This window comes from Protomyctophum parallelum, assembly GCF_964188405.1.
Source record: "Protomyctophum parallelum genome assembly, chromosome: 14".
Classification (NCBI taxonomy): Eukaryota; Metazoa; Chordata; class Actinopteri; order Myctophiformes; family Myctophidae; genus Protomyctophum; species Protomyctophum parallelum.
The window spans coordinates 47,800,822-47,826,918 of NC_139709.1; the positions used below are offsets into that span (position 1 = coordinate 47,800,822).

At 42.8% G+C, this 26,097-nt stretch overlaps 1 protein-coding gene across 1 annotated transcript in view; it reads left to right on the forward strand.

Moving 5' to 3' along the window:
* Positions 1-3,147: 3,147 nt before the first annotated feature.
* The window catches only part of LOC310870378 (BMP/retinoic acid-inducible neural-specific protein 3-like), a 32,777-nt gene continuing 9,827 nt past the window's right edge, over positions 3,148-26,097 (forward strand). The window contains exons 1-4 of the mRNA XM_083781568.1: positions 3,148-3,355; positions 3,616-3,940; positions 17,625-17,827; positions 21,337-21,557. Of these exons, the coding sequence (XP_083637694.1) occupies positions 3,663-3,940; positions 17,625-17,827; positions 21,337-21,557 (702 nt within the window). The 5' untranslated portion in view covers positions 3,148-3,355; positions 3,616-3,662. The remainder of the gene's footprint in view (positions 3,356-3,615; positions 3,941-17,624; positions 17,828-21,336; positions 21,558-26,097) is intronic.

Below are 26,097 nucleotides of genomic sequence, written 5' to 3' on the forward strand. Positions count from 1 at the left end.
CATATTTTCATGGCCACAAAACCAGTTACTCAGCTGTGCCGCTCATCCCACAAAGGCATGTTCCTTACAAATGGGGCACCATTTAAAAGGGAAATAAACAGGCTTTCCAAACGGTAAACATTATTGCCCAGAAGCATGGTTAATACAACAGGGACATGATCTATCAAACACAAATTTCAGGACTTTGTGTTCGACGTTGTATATTATTAATATGTGGTGAAGACTGAAGGTTAAATTAACGTGGAGGGAATTTTATGGTCACATGCATGCTGTGACCATAAAATTCCCTCCAGAAATACCTGACATATTCACGAGAATTGGACTGTATACGTATATTATACACGTATACTTGGAGGAACTCAAACTCCAACGGATCCTGAATACAGGCGCTTGCTTTCCAGCCAATGGTTAAATGCCCCTGCAACTACATATAGTTAGAGTATACAAACTCTCATTTAAAGGACAACTTTAGTTTTTTTCAACCAAGGTTCATGTTTTAGTTTGTTATTAGATAAAGTAAAAGATGAGTGTTAATCTTTTTTCATTTGCTGCTTTCTTTCGTTTTAGGGATTTTAGCTGTTTTTGACAGGGGGGCGGGGGCATTCGAGCATGGGGCTAAATATGATTTTTTTAACACAATTTTACGGTGATTTCTTTTTTTATGGTTTACTATAGTCCTAATAAACGCCAGGAAATTACATCTGGCCACAGAAGATCACAGGATCTACTGAATGTAAAGGAGGCCTACTGGGGGAAGGCTTATACTGTGTGTATAGGCTCAATATGTCAGTTTGTCACATTCAATAGATCCCGTGATCTTTTGTGGCCAGATGTAATTTCCTGGCGTTTATTAGGACTATAGTAAACCATAAAAAAATAAATCACCATAAAATTGTGTTAAAAAAATACATATTTAGCCCCATGCTCGAATGCCCCCGCCCCCCTGTCAAAAACTGCTAAAATCCCTAAAACGAAAGAAAGCAGCAAATGAAAGAAAATGAACACTCACCTTTTAGTTTCTCTAATAACAACCTAAAACATGAACCTTGGTTGAAAAAAACTAAAGTTGTCCTTTAAGGGGGCACGGTGGCACAGTTGGTAGTGCTGTCGCCTCACAGCTAGAAGGTCCTGGGTTCGATTCCCGCTGGGGACGCTGTGGGCACTGGCGGCGTGTTCCCTCCTCCGCGTCATCAGTGCCCATACCCGAGGCGGGGGTTGGCGAAAGGGCCTTTCTGTGTGGAGTTTGCATGTTCTCCCCGTGTCCCCTAGGGTAGATACCCTCACAAAAACATGCCGTAATCCTGGTCTCTAAAACTACCTCCCCCTGGCCAGCCGGGGCACCTGATGGAGGGGAATGGAACTGGTCGGAATAACGTGTCCCTTCCTACGTCTACGGCTACGTCCGGCCGGGGAAATTCCCCTCTGTCAGGTGAAAAGAAGCAGCTTGGACTCCTCATGCATAGAAGGAGGCATGAGGTCAGTCCGCTGCCCCCCCAGGTTGGCAGAGGAAGTGTAGCGCCCAGGATTACATTAGATAATTGGCACTGGGTGAAAAGAAAACTGGGTTACAAAAATCGTGGGATAAAAATTAAAATAAAAAAACTCTCATTTATACCTATTACCTATAGACCGATTCACAGAGGGTTTCCTGGGTGCGGCCATTACTGAGGTGTACCATTGAGTGCAGCAGCACTGATTAGCTACACCTGGCCTACGGAGCACCTGCTCCATGGATTACCCCTCAGTAATGGCCGCGCCCAGGGCACCCCTCTGTGAATCGGTCTATACATCCATGCATGCCATTAATGATGGAAGCAGAAAGCGGTATAGCTGTTGTTCAGTTGTGGGGACAGTTGAACAAGCCCATTACCATCTTGGGAGGATGGTAATGATGAGCGGATGTTTTTCTTTTAACACCTCTGGACACAGCTGTCACCAACAGGGGCATAACAATAAGAATACACTTTTGTCCATGGCCCTCTCACACATCTTCACTGTTAAAAATCACAATTTATTATCTGTCGTAGGACTGCGTCACGCCATGTTAAGCCTATAAATCAGGTTTAAGAAAGACCGTTATGGATCACATCACTGATGAAACTTCATGCCATGCTGGGTTTGACTGTTTCTGAAGTCATTGTATAATGTAATGTGACTAGAGTTGGATTGTATTTGTAGTGAAGTATTAAGGTGAATCATACAACGATAGACTATAGTTTTTAGGAAGTATTGCAGTTTTTTTCTCCTTGTTTTGCATAATTTGCCTTTGAGTTTGGGAAAGTTTTAATAATGAATCATGTATCACTTGAATCTAGAGCATGTGAAAACTAATGCAAGGTGAATCCGTTTCAAAGGAACACACTTTTGTTTTGGCATTTGATGAATCCAGTCAGAACAACTTATGACAGGCAAGGCTGATATGGGGCATGGAAAAGAACAAGAATGAAGCTTGGCATTTAGCAGTGAAAGGAGGAATGTTGGCACATAATTAGACTATTATTAGTCTACTTATTAACACATGTAATGTGATATCTGCTTAGAGCAGCATGGGACCATCTGCTGATGATGGCAAATAAAGAGGACAGACAGACAGACAGACTGCTTTTGTGGATAGATTGGTGAATTATCTTCTTCCTCTTTATCGCCATCTCCTTCACTGTGATTTTCATCATCATCATCTTTCATCATAAAGTTGCTGTCCTCGAAATTTGAATGAATCCTGCCTCTTGATTCTTGCCCTCTTTTGCTCTCTGCCTGCCTGTGCACGCACGCACGCACGCACGCACTCACTCACTCTCCTGAAAACCGGAGAAAGTCCCCCCTCCAACCATTCGCTCACCGACTCTCGCAGAAAGAGGATCAGCCCGCAACGGCAGACACCGCAATAAAGCGGTAACGTGCAACACAAGAGAAGACATTTGACAAAAAGAAAACACAGCTCACTCAGATACTGACTGACTAGGTTGGATGTTTTTCGTTTTGCTTCGTTTTTTCTAGCTGATTCTTTTTTTGGAATCCGCAGATTCTGACCGACACGCGGACATATACAATTTATCTATTATCCTTCGTGGTGGCTTCAACTTATTGTCGCTGTCGCACCTGCCGTTCGCCGCCTCGCACAGACAGACGCTTAAGTTGGCAGCGACAGATCAACTTATGGGAGAGTAAATCCATTCTTTCGATTGAGCCTGGAGGAGCCTGCTAAATCAAAGGCACTGATGTGTTATGCGACTTTTCCCGGAACCATGAAGAGCCAAGCTTTTGTCATTGAGCAACTCGCACGACCACGGGGGAGTTAACTTCTTTTTTTAAATACGTACACAGTACACTCTTTGGGTTCGTGTTAAAACATTTGGTAAGTGGCCTGAGTGCCTATATAACATTTTAATTCAGATATCGGTTGTGAAATGCATTAAGGTAAATCAGAATAAAATCAGGATGAAATATAATGAGTGAAATATATAATTTCACTTACGATATATTTCATCGAGAATTTATCCTGATTATAAGGATAATTTTTTGTCCCGCAGCAGTCTGAAGGACGCTGCATACATGTGCACGTCCTTAATGCAATGTCTCACACATCCCTCCTCACCATGCTGTTGTCCTCTATAGGACACGGGTCACGTTTGGGAGGAGGATGAGGTGTCGCTGGGTGAAGGATGAGCAGCCAGGGAGTCGGTCTTAGAAGGCTGTGTCTGGCGCTGTTATGGGAGGGGGTGGTCCTCCTGGTCCTCAGCCTCTGGCTGGCTGCTGCTGCTGGTGGTGTGGCGGTCGGATCGGACGGCTCGGCGGCACCGAGCGGCGGCGGCGGCGCCCCGCCGGGGTCCTCCCTGAGCTGGCTGCTGTCCGATAAGGGGCCCTTCCACCATTCCCTGGAGTTCACCGAGTCCGTGGAGAGGTACCAGCAGGGCTTCAGCACCAGGTACAAGATCTACAGGTGAGACATGAACACACCCCGAGGGACTGTTTTCCCGTGGTAGGCCTATCGTGTGCGTGTGTGTGTGTGTGTGTGTGTGTGTGTGTGTGTGTGTGTGTGTGTGTGTGTGTGTGTGTGTGTGCGCCGCGCACATGCGTAAAGGGCTGGATTCTTCATCCGATCTATTTTGGCAGAGCCCAAAGCTCAGGAGCAAAATAAATGTTTCCAATTTGTGTTAAAGCAATAGGCTTTATATAATATCACTACTATACACATACTATACTATCAGCGATTGGCTGCTGTGCACTGTCTATCCTAAAACTAAATAAATGTGGTCCTGTTTTAATGGCAGAAGACTATAGGGCCTCAGAGGTCAAACAGTAGGCCTAAAGTTGATTTGGAGATATGATATCCTACCAAGCACTTTCATGCCATTTACAAGCCCCCCCCCCCCCCCCCCTGATGCAACCAGGTGTGGGCTTGCCTATATTTTCGGTGTGCGAGAGTATGCCATAGCCTACTCCACAGGCCCGGCGCCACAGGGGGGCAAAGGGGGTGTTTACCCCCCCTAAATCAACCTCTTTGCCCCCTTAGATCAAATAGTTACAGACAAAACAATGGTACATTTCCAGGCATTCAATTAAATTCCATTGCTTGAAAGCCCTCTATAGATATGCAAATGTGGCGTATTGTCTTCATGTCCAATACCTGCCCCCGATTGCTCCCTCTGTCATTTCATCCTGGCGCCGGGCCTGCTACTCCATGTGACATGTCATGTGACACATGTCCTGTCCTGTCCTGACATGACATGACATGACATGACATTACATCATTCTTCTCAATTGGATCAATATCCATCCTTCACGGGACTGGGATTGCTGGCTGACGACGTCTATGCTTGAACACTTATCAGCGATTCTCAATACCTTTGGTTTGGGACCCACTGGTGGACCATGAGGATATTGCAAGTGGGCCTCCACATAACTGGCAAAACATTAACATTTGAATGATAATATAACATTAACCCATTCTGACCTGAGATCAGATTCATACGAGGTTTCCGCCGGACACACACTGGTCTGATGAACCCATTCTGACCTGAGATCAGATTCTAAAAATGTCAGTCGCTCTTCGATTTTTCAAAAATAGCAGACCTACAAGCTCGTATCGCGCCACTCGGTGGCGCGATATGAGCTTGTAGATCTGCTATTTTTAAATAGCTAAAGCATAACATGATGCCAACACCAAAATGGGTGCCCGGTCAGAATGGGTTAATAAAATAAAAGAGAAACTCATGGTATTAATTTCTTTAGAAGCTTTCATTGTGATAATTAGATAATTAGAAACTTAACCCATTTTGGGCGAGAACCCCTTTTGGTATACTTTAGCTATTGAAAAATAGAAGATGCGCCACCGAGTGGCGGGCTACGAGCTTGCTATTGCTATTTTTTAAAAATCGAATAACGCCTGACATAGAAACAGCTTTTTCAGAAAACTGTCATTTTCAAACAGACATTTTTAGAATCTGATCTCAGATCAAAATGGCTTAACCCATTCTGACCGGGCACCCATTTTGGTGTCAGCATCATGTTATGCTTTAGCTATTTAAAAATAGCAGATCTACAAGCTCATATCGCGCCACCGAGTGGCGCGATACGAGCTTGTAGGTCTGCTATTTTTTGAAAAATCGAAGAACGACTGACATTTTTATAGAATCTGATCTCAGGTCAGAATGGGTTTAATCAGACCAGTGTGTGTCCGGCGGAAACCTCGTATGAATCTGATCTCAGGTCAGAATGGGTTAAAGTACAGGAGGTATTGAATGTTTTTCTTATTTTGCATACGTTTGCATATACAGTAGTTCCATTGATCCAAGCCAGAAAATAGACATGCTCTGAAAATGTACATGGCTCATGTGACTGACCACCCTTGGGTCATTTCAAGTGGGCCCTGATCCAGGAGAAAAGGTTGTGAACCAATGCTCAATTGTATACAATTACTAGGGGTGTAAAAACTAAAAATACATTTTAACCCATTCTGACCGGGCACCCATTTTGGTGTCGGCATCATGTTATGCTTTAGCTATTGAAAAATAGCAGATCTACAAGCTCATATCGCGCCACCGAGTGGCGCGATACGAGCTTGTAGGTCTGCTATTTTTTGAAAAATCGAAGAACGACTGACATTTTTAGAATCTGATCTCAGGTCAGAATGGGTTGATCAGACCAGTGTGTGTCCAGTGGAAACCTCGTATGAATCTGATCTCAGGTCAGAATGGGTTAACAGTGATACGATACACGTAACAAAGGTTGACGATACCGTACATGGACGATATTGGTTCATTATGGCGTTACGATATGATTACCGGTATTTAACCCATTCTGACCTGAGATCAGATTCATACGAGGTTTCCGCCGGACACACACTGGTCCTGATGAACCCATTCTGACCTGAGATCAGATTCTAAAAATGTCAGTCGTTCTTCGATTTTTCAAAAAATAGCAGACCTACAAGCTCGTATCGCGCCACTCGGTGGCGCGATATGAGCTTGTAGATCTGCTATTTTTAAATAGCTAAAGCACAACATGATGCTGACACCAAAATGGGTGCCCGGTCAGAATGGGTTCAAATCGGTACAGCAATTATTTAGCAAATACATGAAATATGTGTGATACATGTGGATAGTCCAAGGGACAAAAATATTATTTATATAAATAAGTAAACACAGTGAATCTCTGGCAAATACATGGACATTGTATTTGAACACATAATGGACAAACCTGAACATGAACACAGAGAATACACACATTTATCGATAGACCAAGTGTAGCGAAATTGAATGGAAAAATTATTTATGTCCTCATTTTCCTTTTTCTTTTGCTAAATACAACACACAAGTACTTAGCATCGAGGCAATCGATTGCAATTCAAAAGAATTCAATACTGACTATTTGCATTGCAAAACGACCACAATATAGGATAAAATGTCGATACGATATGATGCTATTTACTACATCGATATCATTTGATTGTATCATTACACCCCTATACTATAATTATCCCATTCTGAACGGGCACCCATTTTGGTGTCAGCATCATGTTATGCTTTAGCTATTGAAAAATAGCAGATCTACAAGCTCATATCGCGCCACCGAGTGGCGCGATACGAGCTTGTAGGTCTGCTATTTTTGAAAAATCGAAGAACGACTGACATTTTTAGAATCTGATCTCAGGTCAGAATGGGTTAATCAGACCAGTGTGTGTCCAGTGGAAACCTCGTATGAATCTGATCTCAGGTCAGAATGGGTTATACTGTACATCTCAGATGGTGTTCCAAGGGCTTCAGAGCCAGTCCCCTCTTTCATGACTCAATGAGGCGAACTTGGCTTACTAAGTTCTCATGTCTCGTTCCAGTGACAGAACGTGCAGAATGCCTGGAAGTGTTTGGGCGCTGGCAGAAGGACTATATGTTGAAGCCTCTCAGAACCTACAGTATGTGTCCTGGAGCCTTTCCCATGAGCCCTCATATCATTTGAGTCCAGCTTCACACTGGCTACGTTTACATGAGCAGTTAAATCCCCTTTTCATTCCGAATAGAATTTCAATCCTATTAAACGTTGTTATGTAAACACCTACAAAAACTTACATCCGAATGAAAACGCTCGATGCGATCTAAAAACCATTCCGATGTCACTGGCCGGATTACTCCGATGTTCAATGCGATTGAAAGAAAATTGGACTCATGTATACACTAATTCGGATGTAAGTTCATTCTGGTCTTTCTGAGCATGCTCCAAGGCGCTCATATCCAAGGCGCGCCGAGGAGTTTGCACATAGAGCGCGTTATTTCGTTCCTTTTTTCAGATCCGAAATCCACAAAAAAACGTGGAGCAGCAGCAGATGACGATAACCCTGATCTGTGTGTATGTGTGTGTGTGTGTGTGTGTGTGTGTTCAACGGTCTCTCTCTCTCTTTGTGTGCTCTTCTATCACTTCTCCATATAAACACTCATTCGGAATGACCATTTCCCATGTAAACTCGCGGCAAAAAACATTACATCGGATGTATTTTATTCTGAAGTATTTATTCGGAATGATCACCCTTCATGTAAACGTAGCCAGTGTCAGGTGTGGCAGTGAAGGCTGGAGACATCATGATCTTTCAATACACATTCACACACGTCCTTGTGAGTGGACACCATGACAATGTTCAATATGTTAAGTCGATTGTTTTAAGTATAGAACATGTGCAATCTTTGTGTTAAGTTTCTCATCTCCTCTTTTGAGGAACCAGATATGGTTCCTCAAATAAGCATTTTTGATGGCTCTTTCAAAATAACAGATCTACGTGCTTGTGAGCTTGTAGATCTGATATTTCCGTCGAGCTTGTAGATGTGCTATTTTGGACAAAGAGAGTGTAGATGGAAAAAGGGAGTGGACCAAATAAACGGAATATAAACCCCCTGGGAGAAATATAGGGTGTGGTTAAGTGCTCTTTGTGGAATTATTCCACATCTACAGTTTCGGTCTTTAATGTTCTGTATCTGGGTAGGAATGTTTTGCTTCAGTAAGCCTATAAGTGAAGGCAGCATTTGTCTGCACAGCTGTTAACACGTCAGCTCCATGGAGACATGAGTTGACGTCATTGTTATTTCCTTTTTCATAGTGCTCATGGGAAGGAGAAAGAAAGTGCAAAGGGACTGCTCTCGACAGTTTTTTTTCCCTTTCATGTTGTGTTGCACACCAGGGGTCTTCAATGTTGTTCAGGCCAAGGGCCCCAAAGAGCCCCAAAAATCATATTGCAGATTACGTTTCTATATAGGCTATCACAAAGATTTGGGGTCCTGGATCCCCTGGTTGAAGACCCACGGTGTAGACAGTTGAATGACTGGCCAAATCTACAACAACATTAAAGGAGAATTCCATACTAAAAGGCTTTCTTACCTTTCTTTGTAGTTGTTACGTCCCCACCAAAGAGGTCCAGGTGTTAGTTTGTGCAAAAGCTCCTTATTGGCTATTTCCCAAACCATAAGCCCTACATGAATTGCATTGAATTGAATGGGATGTATGGGGTGTTGTGCTAATTCGCTTATTTCCATCGAAATAAGTAGTAAAGTGTGCCGCTTGGGTTATTATTTACATTATGAAGAGAGGATATATACAAAACAATTATAATTTTGAGCGATGGAAATAAGCGAATTAGCACAACACCCCATACATCCCATTCAATTCAATGCGATTCATTTAGGGCTTATGGTAGGGGAAATAGCCAATAAGGAGCTTTTGCACAAAATAACACCTGGACCTCTTTGGTGGGGACGTAACAACTACAAAGAAAGGTAAGAAAGCCTTTTAGTATATGGAATTCTCCTTTAACATTAAAGATGGAGTGCCATTATTTTTTTTACACCCTACAACATGATCATCAGGTAAAATTATTATATAAGGAGGAAGAATATTTTCAATAATGTGTACAGTATTTGTTAAAATGTTGTTTTTATGTGGACATACCCACCAGTTCATTAAGTGGTGCCTGGTTTGCCTGGTGGGTGGTGAATGGTGATCCACCTGAACTGAAGCTGCACCCACAGTTGTTGTATGATAAAGGGGGAGGGGATAGGGGAGGTGATAATAGTGTGATCACTACAGTATATCACAGTTTTTTTAATTTATTGGCACGTTTGACTGTCAAGGTTTCAGCCTCCAGGAAGAATTGCCACACTGAGGAAGTAAAATCATGAACACATGAAAAACTGGAAAAATGTAAAAATCACGGCACTCCATCTTTAAAGAAAAAGGTGGGGGCCGAGACCCTGCGGGACCCCGGTCAACAAAGTATAAAATATAGGGTTTAAGTAAGTTGTTTACAGCAAAATGTGATATCTACCATTTGAAGAGAAAGATCCCTATAAGTCATTGTTGCCATGAAAGCAAAAGCTGAGGTGCAATTGAAAGTTCTGATTGTTTGATATTGATTCAATTTATTTGCACAAAATAAAACAAAACAAACAATACAGATAATCACCAGGCATCTGTCATTTTCACTTGATTTTTGTTTGTTTACATTTGATACCCCTCTTGTTGCTGGTTTGAGTAGAAACGCGAATAGTATTTTAATTCACGTTTAGTAAGAGGCAGAGGCAGAGAGACCTTTCAGGAATACAATGCTAGCTGTATTTCACTCAGCCCCTTCAATGCGGCGTTGAGTGTGTCTTTTCATATCCATTATTACTAACCCATTCTTAACGGGCACCCATTTTGGTGTCAGCATCATGTTATGCTTTAGCTATTTAAAAATAGCAGATCTACAAGCTCATATCGCGCCACCGAGTGGCGCGATACGAGCTTGTAGGTCTGCTATTTTTGAAAAATCGAAGAGCGACTGACATTTTTAGAATCTGATCTCAGGTCAGAATGGGTTCGTCAGACCAGTGTGTGTCCGGCGGAAACCTCGTATCAATCTGATCTCAGGTCAGAATGGGCTAAGAGCGTGGGGGCTTACGGTACATTATCACAGAGTACATCTAAGATGTCCACAGAGGCGTCGATCAGCTCCAGTCTCGAGCATCCTGCGTGGCCTACAGGGCTTCAGCAGCGAGTAATTAAACTGTCAGCGTGCTCCTTGCCTTTGCTCCCACCGCACTTGTTTCCCGACGGAGGCATTTTCATTCATCTCATGTTGATTTACAAGTGCCTTCAGGTTAAATAACTATGCATGGCAGAAGTGTTATCAAACCACGGCGAGAGGCTCCCCCCCCCACACACACACACACACACACACAAACACACCACACACACTCACACACACATACACATACACATGTGATCATGCTGGTTGAAATGGCTGCGGGCTAAATCGCGGGCCCCCATCGCGCCCCATCAAGCCCGCCCGGCACCGCCGGCGAGGACCGAGAGAGGAAGAGCTCGCTCGCTCTTCGCTCTGGCCCACTCGCTCGTTATGATGATTGGACATAATGACACATTCTGCACTGTCCTGATGCCCCAATTATTTCCCTGACGATCGTTTTCTTGTAGCAGTAGATTTGATTGCCTCCCATGAGGGCAGAAGAGGGGTGGAGAGAGACAGGGGCACCCGCAGAGCCAGGGAGAAATGACAGAGAGAGAGAGAGAGAGAGAGAGAGAGAGAGAGAGAAATAGGGAAAGGGCTAGATGGAGAGATGGAGGAGTCAGACAGACACACAACACATTTTGTTCCAGTATTGGTATTCTATAGTGTTCTACTGTAGCTCCTGCCTGGGCCAGGAGGAGTATAGTCTAATTTGACAGAACGTGATTAAGGACCACATGGGGGTGTGTTTGATCAACTGGCTGATGACAAAGTGTCAAAGGTTAAGGAAGTTAAATGAGACCTTTGGGGCGCCGGGGCGGTTTTGGGGGTTTGCTGAAGTTTCTTATTGCTGTTTTAATACGTAATATATTTATCGTTGTTGTCGGGCAGAAGCCTCTTATCTCCGTATTTTAATTTGCGCGGCAAAAATAGCTTATCTATTAAAAAAAAAAGATTCAAACATGTCACAATAATGGTAGTATGGTCACAATATCAATATTACAGTTATTTGGTCCAGAATACTGTAATATTAGATTTTGACTTTCTCATGCAGTTCCATGCCCCTGGCTATAGTGGCTATATGGGTTGTGTTTTAGGCATATCAAGTGGTATCAAACCGGGTCTTTTTTAGTTAGGGGACCTCTCTTAGTGTGGCCTTTAACCACAGCTAATGGTGTGGAACCGTTCAACAACAACATCCATTATACATGAAGAACCTTACCCGCGGGTACCTTCCTAGAACAAATAACAGTAAAACGTGCTTTCTGCAGTGGTTTTTAGCGGATAAAGTAAACAGCCCCGGTAAGATTTAGTTGTTTATGAAGCACACACTCCCGCTTACTCATTTACCCCCCACCCATGGAATGCAGGACCACCCATTTAACTTCACTTCTTTCCTCTAAGGCAGTATAGTTTTCTCAAACCTTTTCATGTCAACAACCCCCCCAAATGAATATCCATTTTTGGACCACCCATCTGAAAACATGCTGTGCCGCATGCAGGTGCCCATACAAGATTTGTGTTGCAAAAAAACGTTTTAGAAATATTCTACATTCGTCTCATTTTGTCACGATTTGTTGTGAGCTTGTAGATCGTCTATTTTTCATTTAGAGGGGCAGATACTCAAGTGAAAAAAGGGCACTTTGTGCAGCGCGTGGAACCGGCCGGTTGCCTTAATAGTGTTAGATTGACACAAAAAACTAAAAGGGCACATTGCCAAAAGAGCAAGGGGTGCTCTAGCACCCACTAGTGTCTATCTGTGCCCGGACCCCACTTTGAGAACACTGCTCTGGCAGGCATTGGTTCTCAATGTGGGGTCTGGGGTCCCCCAGGTGCACTTGAGTGGTTTCCCGGGGGGGTCCCCAGCCAATGATCGATCGACATGCAGAAACAAAAGTGGACACTTATGGATCCATAACTGCGTGTGTACTGCGAATGGAACCAAAACGAGCATTTTTGTACTCTCCCTCAGAGTTAACCCATTCTGACCTGAGATCAGATTCACACGAGGTTTCCACTGGACACACGCTGGTCTGACGAACCCATTCTGACCTGAGATCAGATTCTAAAAATGTCAGTCGTTCTTCGATTTTTCAAAAAATAGCAGACCTACAAGCTCGTATCGCGCCACTCGGTGGCGCGATATGAGCTTGTAGATCTGCTATTTTTCAATAGCTAAAGCATAACATGATGCCGACACCAAAATGGGAGCCCGGTCAGAATGGGTTAAATAACATTTTAGCCATGCAGATTAGTGTATATAGGCGAGGTAACCATCATATCAAAGGGGGGGTCCGTGCTCGACAGCATATAAAAACTGTGGGTCCATGAAATTAAAAAGGTCGAGCATCACTTCTCCGAGCGGTTCTGCTGGCGTGTCACTTGATAAGAAGGTGACGCCAAAAGCCATTGGATTATAATCTCTTATAGCTATAGAGAGACATTCTGGGAGCGTCTTTGGAACATGTGGGGCATAATAAGAACGCTTGTGTCGGGCTGGTTGTTGTGCTATTCTGTTGTGTTGAAAGTCAGTGAGGAAATGCCAGAGTGGATATAACAGTCATTTCAAATAACACAGGCCTCAGATTTATACTTGGTCGGGTGCCGGTGTTTGAAAATATCTGATCCACAAGCTCACAGCTTGTGGAGATCAGTGATCAAGCATCCTCCCTCCAGTGTCCTTGTGGGGATTCAACTGGTGCCTCGATCGCAGCCTCGTCTGGTTGTGTGGTAATGGCAATGGTTTGCGCGCTCACACACACACACACACACACGTGTCCGTGACGTGTGTGTTTGTGTGTGTGTGTGTGTGTGTGTGTGCTTGTATTACTACTATACTTGCAAAATGTCCCCGCAGCTTTAGTAGAATGTTAGAAAATGGACATTGTATGGACTATTTTCCTGGTTCAAACTATTTGCGGAGTTGGGTTTACTATAGTGAAATGATTCAGGTTGGATTTAGGATGATTTATTCTATACTTAGTTGCATGCCGGTGTTCCACACGGGAAAATAGCAGGTCAAGTTAACGCCCAGCGCTCAGGACGGAGATTAATAAAAGGACGGAGATTTATCGATATCAAAACTGATCGCATCACTCCACAGGCTGGGAGCAGCCTGTTGCGCAACATTCAATGTTATTTCCCCGGTTCGACGTCATCGAAATCTTTTGCCGATGAGACCGAAAATCTTAAAACGTGAATAACTCTTGATCTAAATCATTCCGTCCAATTCTAAGCACAGATTATGTGTTATAGTCGCGTTAGAATTAATCATACCTCCCGTTGATCGCCCGTTGATCGCCTCAGGAGTGTTTTGGCTACATCTATAGCTACTTCAGCTACATCCGGGATAGCACCTGGTGCATCGCTAAATGTGCTCCGCTGTTAACCCATTCTGACCTGAGATCAGATTCATACGAGGTTTCCCACTGGACACACACTGGTCTGATTAACCCATTCTGACCTGAGATCAGATTCTAAAAATGTCAGTCGTTCTTCGATTTTTCAAAAAATAGCAGACCTACAAGCTCGTATCGCGCCACTCGGTGGCGCGATATGAGCTTGTAGATCTGCTATTTTTCAATAGCTAAAGCATAACATGACACCATAACACCAAAATGGGTGCCCGTTCAGAATGGGTTAAAATCCGCTGGCCGCTGTGATTTAATGGATTAAATAACCCCAGGCGAGCTTGTGAGGTAGTAGATCTTACATTTCTCGGCTATTTTCGATGCCGTCCTAAAATGTTGATGTCTTCACAAGAATACAAGAGTACTACAAACGTGTGTGTGTGTGTGTGTGTGTGTGTGTGTGTGTGTGTGTGTGTGTGTGTGTAATGTATGCAGTATAAAATCCTCAGTGTTAAATGAAGGTTCAATTACAGTAACAATGAGGGCTTTAGCATTGTTGTGTGTTTATGACAGTCAACTAATCCAACACCGTCAACGTGGCTTAGGAAACAACAATGCTGGATGTTACTCTTAAATCGGTGTTTTCCACCGTGTCAGCTATTTTCCAGCTTTACTCTATGGGATTTAGTATAAGTGTGTGTGTGTGTGTGTGTGTGTGTGTGTGTGTGTGTGTGTGTGTGTGTGTGTGTGTGTGTCGTGCGTGCGTGTGTGCATGTGTGTGTGCGCGCGCGCGAGCGTGTGTGTGTGTCAGAAACAGAATGAGATTCAACGTTATTGTCACAGGTTTACTGTGAAGTGGCTGAAATTCTTCTTCTTTGTGTGCACACTCCATCATTTTGCTGTTTTCATGAGATGAGAGAGGATAGAGGTAGAATAAGGCACGGAGAGAAAAGGAAGGTGTGTGTGTGCGTGCGTGTTTTTGCAAATTCTATTTTCACACACATGGAGAAGCAGACGTGTCCATTTTGGTTTCTATCTACATATACTTTAGCTGGGGACCATCCTCAACGACCCCATACCCCACATTGAGAACCAGTGCCTTAAGACTTAGAGCAGTTGTTCTCAAGGTGGGGATCGGGGGACCCCCAAGGGTCCTTGAAGGGGGTTTGAGGGGGTCCCCAGTCAGTGTTGGAAAGGTTACTCAAAAAAAACGTAATATTTTACCCATTACTAGTTAATTAAAAAGGTTATATTATACTTTACATAAGACTCCCTGCCACTAGTAATAAGTGTTACTTATTACTTTACTTTCCTTTTTTTTTCTCCTTTCCTTTTTCTTCTGCATATTTTGTCCCCAAAAGGTTTATTCCGGATGGTTTAAGCCCCGCCCTTCCGCATCCAATAATTTGCGCGCGTCGACTCAAAGTGCACATTGTTTCCGTATCCGCTCTGCAGTCTAGATCTAAACTATAAGCTACCTGCAAAGCAACTCCATCCCAACCCAGTCTATACCAAGACTACCAATCATACCATAATTAACCAAATGTCTGAATGTGTGTGTGTGTCTGTCACTGTCACTGCCGTAGCTCCTCACTGCCTGCACCAATCACTCCCACTTTTCACACAGGCATTGACCATAATACTTATTATAAGTATTTCACAACGGGTAAGGGCTAGTATAAATAAAGTACCAGTACCACCAAGGCTCTTGGAAAAAAATATTAACTATAATTACTGTAATGTAATATTATTACTCAAAATGTGAAAGTGAGTAGTTATATCACACTGGAAAAAGGTAATAATATTCAGGGCTGCACACAACTTTTTTGGTCTAGTACTCAGAGGAGCACCTGGAGGAGTTTCTTGGTGCTCCTAAAATGCGGCGACCCGTCTCGCCGGATGGATAAAAGAGGGATGAATAACTTATAGCAAAACAATATTTATTTGATGAGTGGGGAGTCAATGGAGGGTATTGCAACTCTAGATTTAGCCCTAGAATGGCTCTTGTTGTAGATTCATCCCATTATTAAAAATATATAAATTTGCTAAAATTAAGTTAACAACTTAATACTTCCTAAGGATAATATGAGCATCAAAGCAATATTTAGATTTTTTATTATTTTGTATTTAAATAACCTACCTAATCTACTAGCTCACAACGTGTTGCGACACGTTGTGAGCTTGCAGATCAGCTATTTTTTTAACATGCGACACATCGTACGGCGAAGCATACATCAGGCTTCCCTAGTTCCCTTTTGTTTTTAGCTGAGGCGACGTACGTAGTCAGACAGTCAGACACACATGGCTCCTCGGTGCAAAAATAAACAGTGTACACTACCTGACTTTACGATAATAATAAGGCACAGTATGTCGAGACACGGTGTTCATGTTGGGCAGCAGCAGTGCCAGTCCGCAATGCTTTAAACTCTTCCCACTCCACTATGTCGGAACTAAAACCTTAGTACCCGTAAAAAGTCGGTGGCCGGTGCCTAGGCTGTGAGAGACGCTAATATGGTTTCTGCCTCGGATTCGGTTTCTGAGACGGCATCGCACACGAGCAACCATGCTGCTCCAACAGCCGGAAAACAAACACAAGCACAGCGGCAAATGGGAAGAGTGCAAAGCATCCAAAGCATGCCCTTCTACACCGGGGACTACAGTAGTTTGCTATCTGAAACGGAGAAGACGAAACTATTTGTGTCAGGTTTTCCTGTCAACCGCCCTCCGTCTCCTCCCAGGCTCCCAGCAGAAAGCAGCATGGAATCCTCCCTTAGAGTATATCCTCCCCCTTTTGAGTAAGGACGCGCTGTGATTGGCCAGTAGCCACTTTGAGTGGCAGTCGGTGGAAAATGCTCTCGCCACAGAATGTACTAGTATTCTGGCCATAATAATCATTCTAGGCGGCCCCGGCTGTTGGTACGCAGAAGCGCTTCCCGGCGCTTGATTGACAGCGCATTTTGAATTTTGACGACGCATGCGCGGTGGCGCACCACTTATGTGCAGCCCTGATAATATTACTAGTTATTATAATATTATTTTGTTTCTTTCCAACACTGTCCCCAGTGAATATAAGATCAGTTGAAGCATCGGCTATAGAGAATAGTCTGATATCACTGCTGCAAGAAGCCACTATCAACCTGAGTCACAGAGTTATTCTTTCTATTGCCATAAAAAAAAAACCCACTGGGCCTATCTACGTCACTATGGGTGCGTATGTGACGCACGGTCGCACGCGCATGCACTCACGACTCGCTGAACTCATTCATGCTTTCAGCCCCGGCATGTTCACGAAAGATACGTTGAATTGAATGGAATTCTATGACGTGATAGATAGGCCCAAAATCGGCGGAGCCACTACATTTCCAACCCAGAAGAAGGGGTGAAAACGACCTCATGCCCTGTGTGAGCAACTCCATGCAAGTGGATGGGAGGGGAATTCTGGTGCCGTCTCTATTATTTATCCCATTCTGACCAGGCACCCATTTTGGTGTTGGCATCATGTTATGCTTTAGCTATTGAAAAATAGCAGATCTACAAGCTCATATCGCGCCACCGAGTGGCGCGATACGAGCTTATAGGTCTGCTATTTTTGAAAAATCGAAGAAACTTTTAGAATCTGATCTCAGGTCAGAATGGGTTAATAATGAAACTGTCAGGATGTAATAGACATTTTTAGAATCTGATCTCAGGTCAGAATGGGTTAAATGGTTGTGAGCTGGTAGATCTGCTGTTTTCACAAATCTTGGAATCTTGGAGGTTCTTTTGATGTTCTCTTCATTATCTTCCAGGGAGTTTGGCCGATGGAAGGTGAGCAGCCTGGCGGTGGAGAAGCGGGAGGCCGCGGGGGGCAGCGGCGGTCTCTCTCTGCCTCTAGACCCAGACTTCATGCACACCATCCGCCTGCTGGGGCGCAGGCCCAGCCTCCAGACAATCACAGACAGCATCATCAAGAAGTACGGAACCCACGTGCTTCTCTCCGCCACGCTGGGAGGTACGTATGGTGCCTATAAACCCTGACACAGGGCTTCTTCAAACCTTTTTATCCCATTCTGACCTGAGATCAGATTCTAAAAATGTCTATTACATCCTGACAGTTTCATTATGAACCCATTCTGACCTGAGATCAGATTCTAAAAGTGTCTTCGATTTTTCAAAAATAGCAGACCTACAAGCTCGTATCGCGCCACTCGGTGGCGCGATATGAGCTTGTAGATCTGCTATTTTTCAATAGCTAAAGCATAACATGATGCCGACACCAAAATGGGTGCCCGGTCAGAATGGGTTATACCAGGATTTATAGTTTTATACCATGATTTATACCATATTATGAGGGAATCTTTTCTGCTCTTTTAAGCGTTTTAAAAACAATTTACTATGTTCAATATGAGGGGGTGGCTCATGTTGAGTAAATCGTTTTTTGAACGGTTCTGCCTCAGCATAGGGCTTGTGTGTGTTGTGTTTCTACTTCGTGTTCTCCGACTCTGTGTTGGAGGCAGAGCTGTGGCGACCCCAATGGCACCTTCCCGCATAAGCACACTTTGGGTTGCAAGTTGCGACCCATAGTTTGAGAATCGCAGCCCTAACGTTGAACTTCACAAACATTATGCCTATAACCTTAACCTTAAGGAAACACTATCCCGTCATTTGGAGTATCAGGGCACCTCCTAGTGTTCACATTAAAACCTCAAGTTCAGTTATTTTATGAACATTTTCTCCAACTTCTCCATATCGCCAAACCTATAATCTTAATCTATGCCCGTCCACCTGCATGTGACACACATGGAGACACCTGGCTTGTTGTCTGTCTAAAATAAAAAATAAAAGGCATGTTGCATTTAGGGATGCACCGATCCGGCTTTTTGGCATTCGATACCGATTTCGATACATGGGGGTCCAGTATCTGCCGATACAGAGTACCGATCCGATACCCCCCACAAAGAAACGTAATAACCTATTAAGCTGTATGCCTCACTGTGTGGAGTCTGGAATCATTATTTTGTGTAAGGCAACATCAAGGCTTGACTTAAACATTACTTTCCCAACTTTGTAAAACAAAATGTAACAAACACAGATATAAATGCACTGAATTATTTATTAAATAACTGTGCAACAATTAGACCAGGTTAATGTGTGCGCAGGCTAGCCTGGCTGCATTCCACATGTTATACTGTCAATACTACACTGCTGTGTCACAGAGGAGGTAGAGTTGTTTTCATACTGTAATTACACATAATTATCGGATCGGATAATGGATCGGCCACCGATCCGATACCCGATCTAGAATTTTAGCCTGGATCGGCGCCGATCTCCGATACGAGTATCGGATCGGTGCATCCCTATTGTCGTAAGAAGAATCGTGTAAGCCGGAAGTGGTTGGTTAAGAATTGTCCCTGACTCAGATGCTTCCCTCTATAGGAGTGTCTGAAGAAAAAAAACACACCTTCAAAGGAACTCTAATTTCTAAAAGGTATTCTAAAGGTATTCTATCAACCGGATTAATTTATTCTCTCTCTCTCCTTCTTGCTCAACACAGATTTAATAGTTTAATTGCATTTTTTCATTTTCTTTTATCAGAGGAACCTGCGAAACCTTTATACTCGGATGACTTTATTTAAATTTCCTCTTTTGACAGAGAAGAAAAGATCAGATCACTGACATTTAGAAAGAGCGCAAGAAGTTATTTGTAGCGGTAACAAAGCCTTGGTATTTGTGATTCGACCTACATCAAAGCAATAGAATTCCCTTAACCCATTCTGAACGGGCACCCATTTTGGTGTCAGCATCACGTCATGCTTTAGCTATTTAAAAATAGCAGATCTACAAGCTCATATCGCGCCACCGAGTGGCGCGATACGAGCTTGTAGGTCTGCTATTTTTTGAAAAATCGAAGAACGACTGACATTTTTATAATCTGATCTCAGGTCAGAATGGGTTCATCAGACCAGTGTGTGTCCGGTGGAAAACCTTGTATGAATCTGATCTCAGATCAGAATGGGTTAAGGGACGCTCCCCGGAGACATGCGCCATGTCGCTGTCGGGTGGAAAGCTGGTATGTCCAAAACCACTACTTTCCAGGAAATGGAAACAAACAAGAACCCGTGTTCCGATGGGTCCAATGTACTGTCGTTGTATGTATACTGTGTTCTCAATCTGTTGTTAACCCATTCTGACCTGAGATCAGATTCTAAAAATGTCTATTACATCCTGACAGTTTCATTATTAACCCATTCTGACCTGAGATCAGATTCTAAAAGTGTCTTCGATTTTTCAAAAATAGCAGACCTACAAGCTCGTATCGCGCCACTCGGTGGCGCGATATGAGCTTGTAGATCTGCTATTTTTCAATAGCTAAAGCATAACATGATGCTGACACCAAAATGGGTGCCCGGTCAGAATGGGTTAACCTGTGTTCTGATGGGTCAAATGTACAGTAGTTGTATTCTCAATCTGTGTTCTCAATCTGTTTTCATTGGTTATAATTACATTTCATTTCTCGTATAATCGACTAAATCAATTAGTCTTGATTAACCACTTGTACAACGGTGTTGTGCGGAAATAGCCGATCTGCAAGCTATTATTTCTAAACATCCAATTATAAAAATCATCACACAATGTGATTGTTTGGCTGCTGCTGATTGCTTTTCATGCTGTGATTGTGGTAATTGTTTGCAAGCCCATTATAAAAGGAACGCATGAAATGTAATGTATTTAAGTTTGAAAATCAGCGCGGCTTTCTACTCGGGTTCTCCATTACGGCCGAGCAATACATCAAAAACTAATCCAAATATCTGCAATATTGGTCTGGAAAAAAAGAAAGAAAAGTAAACGCAATTAGATGTTCTTCCCAAATCGTTCAGCCCCTATTATGAATTAATTATGTTATAAACAAAGGGGTCTGATCAATGAACTGAAATGAAAAGCCTGATACACATTTGTTTTGCCTAATCAAACACTGAATGAATAACCCTCCACCCTACAGGATGCTGCTAGGTCACAGATACTGTTAGCTCTTAGGGCCGGACGATATTAACCTCAATATTACCATTATTTCAAACTTTTGCGTTATTTATGCCTGTGATCATTGAATGAAAATGCAGCTTGTAGATTGGGTAGATTTCACACGAGCCACAATACAATGAAGTGTAACAAAGCTTAAGGGGTTAATCAGATGCATCGATTTAGTTGATAAATGTCGATTTATAGATAGGCCTATAAGAAATAAAAAAGTTTCGTATATAGAAAACCTGCTTCTCAATTAATCTCAAGATTAAGTCGGTCAATCAATGCATCAACGAATCAATCAATCAATCAATCAACTTCATCACCACAACACAATTACGGGTAAGTGAAACTCTTATTTATGCAGGCGAGGCTTTCACATTTGTAGTTCGGGTAAAAAAAAAGAATGTGGAGGTTACAGGTGCAAAAATGTCGGTGCCAATATATTTGTGAGTTTTGTAGTTAATGGCCCAGCCGTGCTTCCTCTTATCTGTCACCCAGGGGAGGAGTCTCTCACCATATTTGTGGACAAGCGGAAGCTGATCCGAGGCCAGGAGCCCTCCTTCTCAGGGGCCGATCCCGGTGGCACCAACAGCAACTTGAACGGCACGGGGCCAGTTACCCTGGAGGCCCTCCATCAGCTGGCTGCCTCCTACTTCACAGACCGAGAGAGCACGCTGCGCAGGCTCCACCACCTCCAGATAGCATCCACCGCCATACGGGTATGTGGACTTCAATTATGAAGCCATCTGATGGCTGCTTCTGATTCAGCTATAGTGGTGGAAAGTAATACTAAGTACATTTACTTTACTGTTTAACCCATTCTGACCTGAGATCAGATTCATACGAGGTTTCCGCCGGACAAACACTGGGTCTGATGAACCCATTCTGACCTGAGATCAGATTAAAAAAATGTCAGTTCTTCGATTTTTTTCAAAAATAGCAGACCTACAAGCTCGTATCGCGCCACTCGGTGGCGCGATATGAGCTTGTAGATCTGCTATTTTTCAATAGCTAAAGCATAACATGATGCCAACACCAAAATGGGTGCCCGGTCAGAATGGGTTAAGTACAATTACTGCAATTAAGTACGTTAATTATTGCAAGTATTGCTACAATTAAGTACGTACTGCTTAAGTAAAAATGTTGAGGTATTTGTATAGTCAATATGTATATATTGTCTGTACTTTTACTTCTACTTCACTACATTTCAGAGGCAAATATTGTACATTTACTCCACTACAATTATTTGACAACTTGAGTTAATAGTTACTCATAATGCAACGCATAGTGAGCTTGTTGTAAGTCATTTCCTCACAGCGGTGTGTTCCGTTAACATGCATTCCGTCCATTTGGATGGGAGATCTCCGCTATCTCCTTCCGTTTGTGTTTTGCCGCACGGAAGTTGCCTCGAGTACGTTACTTGAAAGAATTAAACTTTTATGGATTTAAAAAGAGGCTTCCTTTACTGCATACTAGGAAATACACAGACAATATTTAATTCAGTTGCTTGACTGCGATGATAATAATAACATATTTTATTCATAGAGCGCTTTTCAGGTACTTTTTAATTACGCTTTACAGGTAATTAAAAAAATGATCATTAAGATGAATCTGTTAAATGGATGCGCTTTCCTGCCGTATAAAGTAGAGGGGAATAATATTGCCTATCTCACACAGCTGTGTGGAAATGATGCGTAATCTGTCTTGAAGGGAAAAGCTGCTAATGGTGCTCATGTATAATTGTTGCTTGTTCCTCTCAGTGCTGCCTTGTCTTCCTCCTCCTCTCTTTATTCTTTATTTGAAGAAGGACCATTGCTTTAAGTTTAGCTGGCTTTGTTGAGGGATTCTTTATTGCGCCACCTATCTGTGCAATGTGTTTGGTTTGGGAGGGGAAATGTATGGAAGAATAGTTGTTTTGTTTTGTTACATTTCTCCCCAGTTTCTCTGAAACAGCAAATCGTCTTTGATGGAGTTTTTTAATTTAGCTTTTCTTTCCCCAATTTAATGTCTTACCATAAAAACAAAAGATTTGTATGTACAAGCAAGGGGTATAGTTTCACCTCCTGAGCACTACGGATGTGAGAGGGGATTTTTCAGCCTTTGAATCAGACATTATTCAAATGTTCCATAGTCCATACTGCACTGCACATACGGCTCTGCATATCTATTGTAGTCTACCTTTAACCCATTCTGACCTGAGATCAGATTCTAAAAATGTCTTCTACATCCCGACAGTTTTCTGAAAAAGCCATGTTTCTACGTCAGTCGTTCTTCGATTTTTCAAAAATAGCAGACCTACAAGCTCGTATCGCGCCACTCGGTGGCGCGATATGAGCTTGTAGATCTGCTATTTTTCAATAGCTAAAGCATAACATGATGCTGACACCAAAATGGGTGCCCGTTCAGAATGGGTTAAGTGAGTGATGCCTCTTACTGTATTTGCTCATTCGTCAAGAGCATTAGAAGCAAACTGAAATTGTTCCGAAGAAACTGCATTTCTGCAAGTGCAGACATTTCCTGTGTACTGTAAGCAAATATAATACATCCGCAAGACGGAGAAAGCGAAAGAACTGAACACATACGTCTTTGAATCGCCCACCTGCGTAAACCACCAAGTCGACTATGTTGTCAACATAATATTTGATGGCTGTTGATGTGTGTATCGCAAAAAAATAATCAATTTAGAGGACATACGTATAGCTCTCTGCCGCGGCGGTGAGTAGCCATTGATGAAGACAAGTGGACGGCTACGGTAACTGAGAATGTGTTCTGATGGCTCTGCGTCAGCCTGATGGATCGTAGAGCTGGTCCTTCCATTAATTTGCAGGCAAGCTGACTGTCATTTGGGAACCATGTTGTAGTGTTGAGTTCAGAGAGAGAGAGAGAGAGAGAGAGAGAGAGAGAGAGAGATATGACAGTGAAACGGGGGAGAAGGGGGTGGGGGGGGGGTAATACATTGTGAGGGCTGTTGATCACCAGCCGTTATATACAGTATCCATTCATTAAAAGACATATGGCAATGGGGCTTCAATGAGAAATGGAAGGCAAAGTTGTTCAGCATAAATTTATGCTGGCCTAAGGTATGAGTTGCTGCCAAAGCACATTATGGTTTGCAAACTCCACAAGGTTTTATATGGCTGTTGGATGTGTAAGGGGTTGGAGATTAATCAGCTGTGTGGGGTTGTTGATTTCTACCCCCAGAATCACCACTGAATTATTCAGTCCAAAGGAGGTGTTGATATGTTTCTGTGGTGGTACTCTGCAAGCCGTACAATTTGTAAGATGAATACCACGTTCGTTTCAAATGTATTGCGAGCTGGGGTCAATGGGTGTAAAAACAATACATGCATGACGTATTTGTACAGTATGGACGGTCGTACACGGTTTAGGTTATAGCTTAGAATCTGTACTATGGTGTTGGGTGCAGAAAAGAGCACCTTGGCTTCACTGTGTGGGCTTGTAGATCTGCTATTTTCAAGGCACGACAACACAGGACAATATCAATGAAACATGCAATAGACGGAAATTCTGTCAAAAACGATTTGTGTCTATAAGATGGAAAACATAGGAAAAAATAAATAAAATAATCATCATCATCGTCTTTTTACTAAAGGGGTTCCCAGATTGGCAACATTACAACACATCCAAGAATGTATATTCAGGGGGAACGTTCCTTACCCAACAAAAGCAAATGCCCTCATGGATGTATTCTTTATTTTAGTGTCGTTAATCGTTTCCATATAAATGTTATGAATAAAACCTTTAAGCATTATAGGCTACTCCTCCCATGATAAAAGATAACTCTCCTGCCAACTCTCTTGGCTGAGTGTTCCGGGACTTCATAAAAGTTCTTATCCCATTCTGACCGGGCACCCATTTTGGTGTCAGCATCATGTTATGCTTTAGCTATTTAAAAATAGCAGATCTACAAGCTCATATCGCGCCACCGAGTGGCGCGATACGAGCTTGTAGGTCTGCTATTTTTGAAAAATCGAAGAGCGACTGACATTTTTAGAATCTGATCTCAGGTCAGAATGGGTTCATCAGACCAGTGTGTGTCCGGCGGAAACCTCGTATGAATCTGATCTCAGGTCAGAATGGGTTCATCAGACCAGTGTGTGTCCGGCGGAAACCTCGTATGAATCTGATCTCAGGTCAGAATGGGTTATTCACTCTCTTGACAACTGGTTTTGTACACTGGGAAACTGAACTGTTTCTGCCCGAGACCTCAATGTCAATACGGATACGAATACTGTCCCCAAACAGTTGGTCGGGACCACATTTTGGGCCGCAGGCAAATTGTTATCAAATTCTTCTTTCATTTCTTAAAAAAATCATTAGTTGTTCATTAGTTTCATTGTTTGAGACTATACTGTATGTAGAGTCTACATGCATGAGACTGTAGACTAGAGTCTACTCCACATAGTCTCAAGCATAGATTATGTTTAATAATGTTGTATATAAAATAGATATAATGTATTAAAGAATAATGAGAGGCCCTCCAATTGTGCAGTATTTTAACCCATTCTGAACGGGGACCCATTTTGGTGTCAGCATCATGTTATGCTTTAGCTATTTAAAAATAGCAGATCTACAAGCTCATATCGCGCCACCGAGTGGCGCGATACGAGCTTGTAGGTCTGCTATTTTTGAAAAATCGAAGAGCGACTGACATTTTTAGAATCTGATCTCAGGTCAGAATGGGTTCATCAGGACCAGTGTGTCCCCGGCGGAAACCTCGTATGAATCTGATCTCAGGTCAGAATGGGTTAATATTACTTACTTAGTGTCTTATTACTTCAACATTCTTTCAAAAAGCAGCTGTGTACTGTAGGCTACAGTACATATGATGATTGACATGAATAGAATCGATATAGGCCTATACTGTGCGAGTATATACATGAAACTGAATGATTTATCACATTTACTCATAGGTAGCTCAACTGTGTATACAGCAAAGATTGAACTCTGACTGCATATTTTTTGCACACAAAAAAATATTTGTGAATATGTACGCAAAGATAGCAGGCCCCTGTCACACATGAGTTATTTATAAATATTGACGTTAGCGAATACATCTTACCAAAAGAAAACACAGGGGGGAGGGGGGGGGACCCTTGAAACGTTGGATATTAACCCATTCTGAACGGGCACCCATTTTGGTGTTGGCATCATGTTATGCTTTAGCTATTGAAAAATAGCAGATCTACAAGCTCATATCGCGCCACCGAGTGGCGCGATACGAGCTTGTAGGTCTGC